Here is a 12,750-nt window from a genome sequence, read left to right as displayed (position 1 = left end):
ATCAGAACTCAGGGACTTGTCATCCCACAGCTCCAATAATTTACTCAGTACCACTTCCCTGGTGGCTGTAGTTTTCCTGGCATCCTCCCTCTTTTTCTTATTTACAGCTATTTTACTTATATCTTCGATATTGAAGACTAATGCAAAATACTTGTTTAATTCATCTGCCATTTCCTTATTTTCCATTATTAAGTCTCCGGGCTCACTTTCTGTAGGACCAATGCTCACTTTGTTTACTCTTTTCTTTCTTAAAGTTCTATGAAAACTTTTTTTTATCCATTCGTGGGACATAGGAGTCGCTCGCTGGTAAGCATTTGTTGCCCATCCCTTTAGGAGATTTTGGCCAGCTGCTTTCTTGAAACACTGCAGTACATGTGATGTGGGTCGCCATTAGGGTGGGGGGGGTGGGGGGAATTCCAGGATTTTGACTCAGTGATTGCAAAGCATGGTGATATATTTTTAAGTCAGGGTGTTGAGTGGCTCAGAGGGAAACTTGCAGGTGGTGGTATTTTCAGGTATCTGCTGCTCTTGTCCTTGTAGATGGAGACGGTCGTAGGTTTGGCAGGCGGCAATACCATAACTATGGAAACCCGATAGTTTGAATATTATTAGGGGATTTGATAGCCAATTCACCAACCTCCCGACATTCACCCAGCCCGCCAACAGGAACGGCACTGGCCGACTCTATAGTTGCCACCCATAAAGGGGAACATGGTGTGCTGGATTGCAAGGCTCCAGAGGAGCACCGCCAGTCCCTCAGAAAAGAGGGGTATTCTACTATCTATACACCATGCGGGCATGACGGTGACCCAATTCAAGCCCTCACAGCCTTCCTTCTCCCTCAGACTCCCTATTCATTCCCCGCTTTCCTTTTCAGATCACCCACTCAGCCCACCTCCCTCTCACCCTCCTCACACCCCACTCATCCCACCTCCCCTCTTCACACCCACTCATCCCATCTGCCGCACCCTCCCCCCTCCCCACCAACCACCCACACAGTCTCCCTTCAGGCTCAGCTCCTTGGCAGTGCCAACAATGCACTGTCTCCTGGCACTGACACCCTGGCGTGGCACCTTCAACTCCGAGGAGATAGATTCAGTGGTCATTTGCCCCTCTGCTGCTGCCAGGCTGCAGAGGAAGGATCCATCAAGAGTCCTAGGGGTTCAGGCTGGGATGAGGGTTGATCTCACCACTCTTCCCTGGGATGGGGTGTCATGACTGGACTGTCTCTTCTAACCCTGGCAGATCTGAAGATCATCCCTAGCATGGTGACTTCAGGCAGCTCTGTGATTGACATCTGCATTCCTGCCTGTCAGTTGTGAAAAGTTACCAGGTTACTGTAATCTCCAGGCCCCTGGTCACTGGGCAGGATTTTAAATCATTGCAGTACTCTATTCTGCAGCAGAGATTTTCCTTTCTTCCCATCAGAAGCTACAAGTAAGAGCAGACCCCTCTGAAGTTCTCTGACAGACAGCAGGTGTCAATTTCATTTGTGCGGGGGGGGGGGGAGACTTCTGACATTCACCCGGCCCGCCAACAGGAACGGCACCAGCCAGGCTTCACAGTTGCTACCAACAAGCGGCAACATGGCTGCTGGATCGCAAGGTTGCAGAGGAGCACCCCCAGTCCCTCTGAAAATAGGGGCATTCTACCATCCACACACTATTTGGGCATGAGGGTGACTAAACTCAAGTCCCTCTCAGCCTCCCTTTTCCCTCAGACTCCCTATTCCCTCTGGAAACTCCAACTTCGGTTTGAAGTTGCTGAGGCTCCCTGGCAAGCAGAAATCTTTGAAACTCTCTCCATTCCAATGGAAACCTTTGATCTGTGACAAATTCAACATGCAGTGCCTTGAAAATTAATCGCCTGACAGCTCAATGGATTTCTATCATCCCCCAACCACCTGTGTTTATTTTAATTTCCCTTCATGGTTGAATGCACCTCATGTACCCCATTGATCCTGACCCAACATTGACAGAGTCTAAGCCTGATTGACAGCCTATGGTTTTGCTTCCTCTTTTTGAAACCACAATCATTTTGTAGAAATCACAAGCCATCAATCAATCAAAGTGGCTCTGCCAGGCTGAATACCTGGCTCCATCTACATTGTTTCTACTGGCACTACCATTGCTGATTCATGTCTAGCTTCTCGTGTAAAGCCACCTCCACTGGAGAAGTGAAGTATCGGGTTTCAACCTGCAGACCTCCTTGAATGGGTACCCCTTTGGACTTCAGTTCTGGACTGTGGACACAATAATTCTTTTCTCTGTGGCCTTTGCCCTGTAAATCTTTCTCTATCCCTCTCTTACTGCATGATTGCTCAGGGGACTATGTGGTCAACCCTCCTCCCTTGTTTTGAGTGTGTGCAAATAAACAAATCTTTGAGCTCACCCTATCACATGTCTGTTGTGGGGGTTATTAATAGAAATTGGATCATACCAAAACCAAGAGATTGGGAAATATGCCACCCCTTATGAAGGGGGAAGCAAATCAAAAACACCTTTCTGTTTATGGATGTGTGGCAAGATGGGAAAACAGGGCTGCTTAAATTAACTGCTCTCCTGTCCATAACATCTCAAATAAGTATGATAGCTTTAATATTATTTCTGTTGTATTATGGACCTTACAGTACTCTTCAATTGTCTCCAGGTAAGTAAAGTCTTCTGAGGAACTGATGGAAAGAAAAACCTAAGTAAGACTTTACAGGTTTGCAAACTCTGTGATAAATTGACATATTGGAAGTGAATTATTTCTCTGATGACTCGCTCCAAGAATCTGCAACCTAATGTCTTCTATACACTCATCCTTCACCTCCTCATAGCATAGGCATAGTATTACTGCAATTACAAAATCCATTTCCACACTATAACAACAGTTACTTTCTCAAGTACTTGTTAAAAACTGTCTGGATATGTCTTCAGACTTCCAAAGCAACAACCAATCAAAGCTATTGTGCAGTTAAAGTTTCTGCAAGCTTCTTGGATATCCGAAATGCTGCCTCCAAGTGACATCTTCCAAAGCGACTATCATACAATCAGTTTGGAGGTCAGGTTAGTAAGGGTAGCTGAGGAAATTGCAGAAGAATGTTGGTCAGGCCCATTTGACCCAGGCAGGAGGTAATATGAGGACATCTTATTCTGGAAGAAAAATCATTGAGGGAAGCCGAGGATAACAGTTCTGCGAAGAATACTATACTGTTCCATTTTACAAAATAGGCTGCTTTGACAGAAAAAACATTGTGATTTTAGTAACTCAACTGAATGCATAGCTTACAAATAATTTCATTCAATTGGTTGCACAATATTTCAAATCCTGAGTAAGTATAGTGGGTCAGTGAATTATCCTTGACATTAGCATGTGAAGGAAGACAATCCAATTGCCAGTGGCCATCCTCAAATAAAGATAATGTAGAACTTAGAAATATTAGCATACAGAGGGATCTAGCCATGCAGATCCACAGTTCCCTGAAGGTGGCAACTCAGGTGGACAAAGCGGTCAAGAAGGTGAATGGCTTTCATCTGTCGGGCCACTGAGTATAGAAACTGGAAAATCATATTGCAGCTGTATAAGACTTTGGTTAGGTTGCATTTGGAGTATTGTGTAGAATTCTGGTTGCCATACCATCGGAAGGATGTTGATGCATTAGAAAAGGTGCAGAAGAGATTTACCAGGATGTTGCCTGGTTTGGAGGATATGGATTATTTTCATTGCAGCATCAGATGATGTGGGGGGGACCTGATAGCGGTTTACAAGATTATGTCAGGCTTGGATAGAGTGGATAGTCAGAGTCTTTTTCCCAGGGTCGAAGGGCCAATTACTTGGGGGCATGCAGATTCTATAATAACATTCACGAGGCATCTGGATAGACACATGAATAGGCAGGAAATAGAGGGATATGGACCACATAGAGGCAAGAAAATATTAGATGAGAAAGGCAGATTTGTGGGCTGAAGGGCCTGTTCTTCTGCTGTACTGTTCTTTGTTCTCAACAGGAACACCTGCCAAAAAAGTGCAGGGTACTGTTAAGCATTTAAATTTTTTATGATGCTAGAGCTAAGCATGGGTTTTCACTTATTTATTCTGGATTTTACAGTGTGTCAATGTTGCCCTTCTTAAATAAACTTCATATAAGTTTACAATAAGTCCGTAATTTAGTGGATAATGTTTACCAATTAAACTAGTATCATTCACAGCGATTGAAGTAAAATTATTAATCATGAAACCGTGGAGACTAATCCATTGTTCAACATAAATGCTTAATGTGGTTGTTCATTTAAGCAGAATACATCCTTTGGCAGCATTTCACTTAGCCATCACAAATTATAATGGCAGGGGGCACAAAATGGATACATAAAGTTGGTAATTTAAATGTTATACTTTATAATCGTATCTTGAAAGGGATCTGTAACATATTGTTTATGCATGATTCGACTAGGCAAGATGAGTGCAGTTAGACAGAGGTTGTTGTTGCTTAGGTACATTTTAGTGCCGCTCCATGTATTGTGCCAACTTTTATTCATGCTAACCATCAGAGATAGAGGCAGGGAGATTCTTTTTTATATATAATTCTAGGTCCGTTTCTAAAATAATGACACTTGGGTGGAAACTTTAACATTCGGATTTTTTTATGGGGTGCGGGAGGAATTTTGTAACAGATGGGATATTTCCCACAACTGTTAAATGACCATGACAGCAAAAATTGGGTAATAAAACCAGCGGAAACAGCGAGATAAACTGCAGCTGCCAGTTTTGACATTTTTTGCGTTATTGTTTTCTTTTTAATCTCTCAAAAGTAAGTGAGACCGGTTACTAATTCTAGATAAAGAATTGTTGATATTTGTTAAGATCTTGGCAATGAGCTTTCACAGAACTGTGCAATTTTCTGCAGGTGGCATGGGGCTCCCCCCTTGATCTGAGCCAGGGTTTTGAGGATGGCAGTGTTTCCCTTCCCGTAATCCAAAGAGTGGGTGTTGAACGCACCCCCTGCCGATGCTGGCTTTCCCTGCAGTTGAGCATTAATTGGCTGGAGATGGGATTTCTGCCTCTCATGTGGGAGGAAGCTCCACCTCACAGAGCTGCCAGGCAATCTGGTCCCAACAGCACCAGAAGCCATTAAGTGGCTATTAACTGGCCACATCAGGGCCTCAGCTGGAGTGAGTGTTTGGGGAGGCTGTCCTAGATCTTGCTTGTTAGATTGTAAAATTGTAGGGATGCGCGAGTGGGTGGAGGAAGAGGCCACCACAGGAATTTTATAGCTCCCCTATCCAGCCTAAAAACTCATCAATAGAGAAATGTACAATTTCTCTCCAGAGTTAATTCAATGATGGAACAGTTAAACACTGGCACTGAAGTTGCTCAAATTGTAACATTAACAGATTCAGTACTACCTTTGGTAAGAACAAGTTGTCTGAGAACATGGATTCACAGTAGACAAAGCATTCACCTCACAGTTAATGTGTTGTGCTCACTGCCACCTTAATCAGCTAAAGGTGTATGGTTAATAGCAACTTTCAAAAGGTGAACAATGGACTGTTCAAAATTCCCATGGCTTAAATTTGATGGTGGGATCTTGCTTCCCACCATCCAAGGCTGCCCTGCAGCCATTTTGCACTCAAACGACCATTACCATGGGACTTGCACCCCTCAATCAGGAGGAAGACCTACCATAGAGAACTACCAGCCTATTGGATTGGCTAGCAGCCCTCTAAGCTCTGCAGCAACAGCGCTGCAATGGACAGAAGAAAAATGCAGCAAGATGTCAGAACCTAAATCCAGGCACTGGAGGCCCAGATAAATTCTAGAGGTCTCAGGGTGTGAAGGGTAGAGAAGACTTGAGGAGTAGAGACGGGGATAACTGTGCTTCCAGGAGAATGGTGAAAATGTGGGAGGTCCAGGAGCCACCATACCTTGGACAGGGTGGGTGGGCGAAGGAAGGAGTGCACCCAACTTCAGAAGGGGGCTTCCGATATAGGCATGTGTCTGATTTTCTAATTTTGTTTCAGCCTACATCCTAAGGTGTCAAAGGAATCACTGCAGGGATAATGCATGTGTTGTTTGTAACCTTGCAAAATTAACTAAATTCTGGAAAAATCCCAGCAGATTAGAAAACTACAAAGATTACCACTATTTAAGAAAGGAGGTAGACAGAAAGCAGGAAACTATAAGCTAGCTAGTCAAACATCTATCAATAAAAAAATGTTGAAATCCATTCTTAAGGAGGTTGTGGAAGGACATTTACAAAGTCATCACATGATAAGTCAACATAGATTTATGAAAGAGAAATCATGCTTGACATATTCATCAGAGTTCCTTAAGAATGTAACAAGCTGGGTGGATAAAGAGGAACTTTTAGATGTAATGTATTTGGATTCCCAATGGCAATCAATAAGGTGTCACATAAAATGTGTTGATATTGATGTATCAGCGTGGTTAGACATGGATAGACAATTGGCTAACTAACAGGAATTGGGTAAGTAGGTAATTATAAGGTTGGCAAACTGTACCTAGTGGAGGGAGGGATCAATAAAGGGGCCTCAACTTTTACAACTTATATTAACAAATTGAATGAAGGGACTGCCTGTATTATAGCCAAGTTTCCTTATGATACAAAGGTAGGTAGGAAACAAAGTTTTAAGGAGGATACCAAGAGTCTGCAAGAGGATATAGGTTAAGTGAATACAAGTGAACGGGCAAATATTTGGCAGATGGGTATAATCTGTAAAAACATGAGGTTCTCCATATTGACAGGAAGAAGAGAAAATCAGAATATTATTTAAGTGGAGTGAGACTGCTGTGAGGGGATCTATATTTTTAAATTCAATTTGTATATTTTTGAGGCAGACTAACTCTGCACAGAAGCAGAACAGAAAATGAAACTAAAAGGGGAGCAGAACAGGTAAACATAGGAATGAAACTGAAATCCCAATCTCCAAATAAATCAGGAGCAAGTTAAGGCGGGGAAATTGAAATAAAACTTGTTGACTATGAAAGGACACTGATCAGCCCACACTATGTAGTAGTAGTTGGTGCGTTCACAGGAGCACAGCAGACAAACCGAAGAAAAATCAAAAAAAAGAGACTAGACTCAAAACTCGAGAATGGGCAAAGTGAATAAGTTGCGATAGCTGTTTCTGTCAATTGAAGATAATGGTAGTGGATCTATGCCATCCAGATCGAGTTGAGCAGATTCTGTTGATGTGTGGCATTTTCAGTGAAGACTGTGTCCATGGAACTTTGTCTAGGAGCTTGTCTAATTCCCAATGCAGCTGACAACCAACTAGAGAGGAGCTGAAATTCCTCAAGAAGAAGATAGGGTTTGAAGAGTTTTGTGATTAAATGTGATCACCAAAATCTGAGTGGACTGCCGAGCCAATTCATAATATCTAACTTTGTTGTATCTGCCATTGAAGGTGCAATTTATAGTTTATATTCAACCACAATTTGCCTGTTAATTCATGTTTAACTCATATTGGCCCATAACTTCTTGGTTCCCCAGGGTTATATTTGGGGGTACCCCAATGATGCGCTGGGGAACCTATTGAGGAAGTTCCCACATAAGGGTTTACACAGTAATTGCCCAGAAGTGCTAATTTCACCAGACAATTGCACTGGACTGAGAACCATCTGACAGAAGTGATTTAAATTGCTAACTCTGGATGACTCTGCTTTACCCTTTGAAAGTTAGAAGGAAAAACACATTTCTAACTCAAGAGCAGCTACCTAAACAGCCAAACCCAGCCTCGCTCAGGACAGCCCGCATGCACATAACATCCCCAAGGGATCCACTATACCACCTTCACCCTGATCTAACCTTCCCACCTCCTGTCCAACATGACCACCATCTCTGCACTCTGCTCTGACCACCCCCTCTGCTCCAACGGCACCTTCCACTGGCCTCACGTCTCCCATCGAGTTCTGACCCCCCCCCCAACCCACTTTCCAGGAAACCCTTCCCTCCGGTCCTGTCCTCCTTGTCCTATCCATTCTGGCCTGACCTCTCCAATCTGCTGTGCAATTTGAGCAATATACGTTCATTCAGAGTGGCAACTGATGGAGATTAATTCTGGACATTAGAGCATAGGATAGACGATGGGGCAATTTCCTGAGGCTATTAGCCCCAGCCAGATTTCGCAGTGGCCCATTGAATTGGATAAGAAGACCAAATTGGGATTCTTGCTGAGCATCCAACCCTTTGTGGGTATCCTGGCCCGCTACACCTGGCCCGAGTGGGTTCTCACCCAGAGTGGGGCAGAACAGGATTGCAACTGATTTAAGTACACTTGAATGTCATTACTGGGTTTGGGGTTGGAAACTCTGCAGTGATCTGATACAACTGAGTGGCTGGCTGGGCCTTCCCAGAGAGTATTTTAAGAGTCAACCACATTGCTGTGGGTCTGGAGTCACAAGTAGACCAGAACAGGCAAGGACAGGAGATTTCCTTCACTATAGGATATTAGCATAGATGAAGATCAGCAAGAATTTCTTCTCTCAGCGGATCATTGGTCTTTTAAAATCTCTTCCACAGGGAGCAGTCAAGGCTGGGTCATTGAATCTATTCTGAATTAGACAGATTTTTGATCAACCAGGGAATCAAGGGTTATGGGAAGCAATCAGGAAAGTAGGGGTAGCGCCACAATCAGATAGGCTCGCTGGGCTGAACGGTCCACTCCTGCTCCTATTTATTATCTTATATTAGGTTTCTGCATTCCAAAACCATGTATATGGCGCCAACATTATTTATAAAAATAAGGCACATAAATACATCCTTGCTCTATTCATCACACTGCCAGATGGAAAACAAATAATACACTTCAGGCAAAAGTTATCTGCAATCTGTTGTCTTGTTTTCTGTTACTTAGATAACGAAATATGGTTTATTCAGTAAGCTATTACATTTATCAACTGTGTGTAATGAATTTATTATTTGAGGAGGCAAAGACTGTGAGGGTACATAACATTGATTTGAAGTTTCCTTCTGAAGCAGGACTATGGGAAGGTGAGATGAGTGAGATTAGATAAATTGCTCCCTTGGAGAGCTGGTGCAGACATGATGGGCTGAATGGCCTGTTTTGTGCTGCAACAATTTTGTGATTCTGTGAAGTTTACTGATCCACCCACCCAGGGATGGTTTAGTCACTTCTGTTTCTCTGCTTTGTAATTAACACAATAAAAGCTGTGATTAGCATTTTAAAGGTTAAATTGGAACAAAAAAAAACTACTTGTTGCAATAATGTGCAACACACAGCCCATTAAAAATTACTCTGCTGCATATTTTCTATATCTGCATCTATTTTCAAATGCATTTATGTAACAAGAGAAGGGCTGATATATGGCTGAGATCTGATAAATGAACTGGTTTGCTCGGATCAGGACTTCTGCAGACTGCTACTACAAAAATAGTCTATCAGTAATATTAATACCACAACAACCCAACAAGTCACTCAGTCTGCAACTGAATCTAAATTTAAACTGTTTAATATACTAAATTTCTGAAGCTAGTAGTAGTAGGTAAAAGCAAATTAGGAATAAACTTCCTACACTGAATATGTTGTGCAATTAGTAAACAAACAGTTCAGTAATATTTTACACCTGAATCAGTTTAATTTAGCTGATGGTCCAAATGCTGTGCTTGGATAATAATGTGAATAAATAGTGCTTTGTTATGTTGTATTTCTATGCTTTAATTGGTTATTGAACTGTAATCAACTGAACAGGCCAACAATAGGAACAGCGCTTGAAATTATCCCATTGTACACTGAAAATGTGGAAAAATTATTTCAGTGACAATTTTTTTTATGCCAAACCCAAACAACTATTTTCTTTTTAAGAAAAGGTTTATTCATTTATTGAAAAATCAACTGGTGCAGTCAAGCACTGAATCAGTCATTCCAATTAAACATAAGAAACAAAAAATTGAAAAAACAGATATAATAGCATTTCGATCATCAGTTTGGAATTTTTACATTACTAGAGTTCAAAGTTTAACAATTGTCAGAGTTTGTTCATTGTGCAGGTGAGATAAAGTACCGGAATATTCTAAAATCTTGCAATTTCGCATCTTAATTCAGATATGTACTTGAGTAGTTTTATTTAACTTAGCCCAAAATGTTTTAGTCAATGATTTATTTCTGTATAAACAATAATCAAATTGTTGCAGAAATGTTACAGAAATTTTATTTCGGTGACATCTGTAAAAGACAAACTGGCTTCCTTTGATTTCAATTTTACAAGCATGCCATGCAAAGTTGAATGCTAACATTAAAACATTTACTGCTTTTATAAGATGGTAAATTCCAGGACCCAGATTTGCTAATTGCATCTACATCTTGAATGCTTGAGTCAAAACTAAGAATTTGTTGATATCACCATATCACTCCACAAATTCTCCCAAAGGTGGTTCCAAGTCCATTTTAATATTTTCTTTGCTTTAAAACTTTCCATCTGCAAGCATTATTTTGATTGTTTAATGAACGAGAAAGCACTGGATTTCAGTTTAACAATGGGCCAAGTTCTCAATTAATGACTCTGCATTAGCAAATGGGCTGCAAATCTGGCTTACTTATATTAAAGATTTTAAAACATGGAAATGCTCAATTACCTGGCGTTCTGAGGCTCTGTAACATCTGAATCTGGCTGTGTTTTCTTTACCTGCAAGAGTAAACCACTACCAATTACTTATCTCATGGAGTAATGACAGCATTTATCAAATGCATGTACAGTATTCAGATTGCTAACGAGAAAGAATTATCCACAAATATATGTCTTTATGTTATTGTAAAGCTCACAATGATCTCCATCAAATACTTTCGTAAATCTTTATAGCAGCATTACATAATGCCAAACAGCGAAATCCACTTCCAAACACACTTCCCCAAACTTAATAGAAATATGAAATGCAAAAAGAAGAAAATTATACTGTCTAATCAAGTTATGCCTTTCTTTTTGATTTGCTCTGAACTTGCATCTTAACTGGAACAGCCATAGGAATTCATGGCGGCAGGGAGTAACATATTGTGTGAACAGAAGATTGATTAATTTTCAGGGAACAGAGAGTAGGCATTAATGGGCCATTTTCAGGCTGGCAAGACGTAAGAGGTGGAGTGCCACATGGGTCATTGCTGTAGCCTCAACTATTTACAATCTATATGAATTATTTGGATGAAGGAACTGAATATGTAAATGCAAAATTTGCTGATGACACATAGGTAGGAAAGTTAGTTGCAAAGACATTAGGAGTCCTTAAAGGGATAGAGATAGTTAAATTAATGGCAAAGATTTAGACTTAAATTTTTAAAAACTGAGGGTGTAATCTTACCGGTCATTCCTGCCTCGGTCCCGTTGGAGTGAGGTCAGGGAATTTGGAGTCTAGCCAAATCTCCATCGCTGTGGTGGGATGGGAAAATCCCATCAGCCTGAACGGTCATAACATTCAGGCCTGAATTTTCAGGACCAGAGAGGTCATTCTGTTCTTTTGATCTTGTAAAACTTAAGAAAACACTAAGTTGAACAGGTATAATCACTGCGGATTAATCCAGAACTAAACATGTAGGATCCAAACAGAACACAAGCAAGAAACGGTCTCCTTAAAGATGTGTGCATGTGTGGTTGTGGGGTGATCTTAACTCGACTGCAGATTGCAGTGAACAAAACATGCAAAACAAAAGGAAATTAAAAGGAATATAGATATCCTGCTGCTAAAGAATCTCTTGTACATGAAGATACCAGCCCTACTGTTTTTTGGTGTGTTTGGTGGTCAACTAATGGCTAAATACCACAACTCCACACAGTGTAAATGGATTTCAATGCTCAGTTCATCAATGAGGAATGGTTTCAGTGCTGTCTGTGAAAGAATTGAATTCAGAGGGCAATATTTGATTTCTATAGTTAAATGTGCAGTTGCAGATTCCAGATGGTGGCACTTAACATTTAATTTTCCAGCATTGCACTTCTCAAAGGATTAATTTTGAACCCTGCACCAACTATATTATTTAGCAGTGTTATACTTCTTAAATGTCTAAAGATTTTTAATCTGGGTCATCACAGTTGCACAAGTCATTTTTAATTTTCTTTATTGTGTAGTGGAATTAGTGCAATCTCTCTGTCCCATTGTGGAAACTCATTCCCTCCCAGCTATGCGGCTCACGAGGGAATTTTATTCCAAAGATACAGAAATGATAATTGGGAAGATTCTTTTCAGAAGGGAACTTAGTGACGCAGAATATAATAGATGGGTATAACATAGGGAAAAGGTAAACTTGTCCATTTTGGCAGGAGGCATTGAAAAGCAATACATTATCTAAATGGAGAGAGATCACAGAACTTTACAGTTCAGAGGGATCTGAATATCCTAGTATATGGATCACAACAGATCAGTCTGTAGGTATGGTAAATGATTAGAAAGGCAAAATGAAATGTTGGTTGGGATTCCCTGGACACGCAAGTACCAAGATTGGAAATTCCCGCCTAAGCTCAACAACAGACCTTTGTATGGTTCGCCAAATTTTCTGTCTTGCCTGCTACAATTCTGATGGCAGGCAAGACAGAAAACTTTTGGCCGTTGTCTTTCACTTCAAGGGAATATCAAAGTAGGGATTAAAGCAAAATACTGTGGATGCTAGAAATCTGAAATAAAAACAGAAATGCTCGATAAACTAACACAAGTTCTGTAAAAGAGTAATATCTCTCTCTCCACAGATGCTGCCATACCTGCTGAGTTTATCCAGCGTTTTCTGTTTTTATTATCAATGTAGG

At 41.0% G+C, this 12,750-nt stretch overlaps 1 protein-coding gene across 12 annotated transcripts in view; it reads right to left on the bottom strand.

Annotated features, from left to right (window-relative positions):
• The window catches only part of eya4 (EYA transcriptional coactivator and phosphatase 4), a 417,250-nt gene that overhangs the window by 173,068 nt on the left and 231,432 nt on the right, over positions 1–12,750 (bottom strand). For all 12 annotated transcript variants that reach the window (XM_080192745.1, XM_080192744.1, XM_080192747.1 and 9 more), the window contains one exon: positions 10,598–10,647. In XM_080192745.1, the coding sequence (XP_080048871.1) occupies positions 10,598–10,647 (50 nt within the window). The remainder of the gene's footprint in view (positions 1–10,597; positions 10,648–12,750) is intronic.

Source organism: Carcharhinus amblyrhynchos, chromosome 7 (genome assembly GCF_965287045.1).
Source record: "Carcharhinus amblyrhynchos chromosome 7, sCarAmb.v2.hapA, whole genome shotgun sequence".
Lineage (NCBI taxonomy): Eukaryota > Metazoa > Chordata > Chondrichthyes > Carcharhiniformes > Carcharhinidae > Carcharhinus > Carcharhinus amblyrhynchos.
The sequence above is the reverse complement of the archived record's forward strand: the minus strand, read 5'-3'. Positions and strand labels throughout refer to the sequence as shown.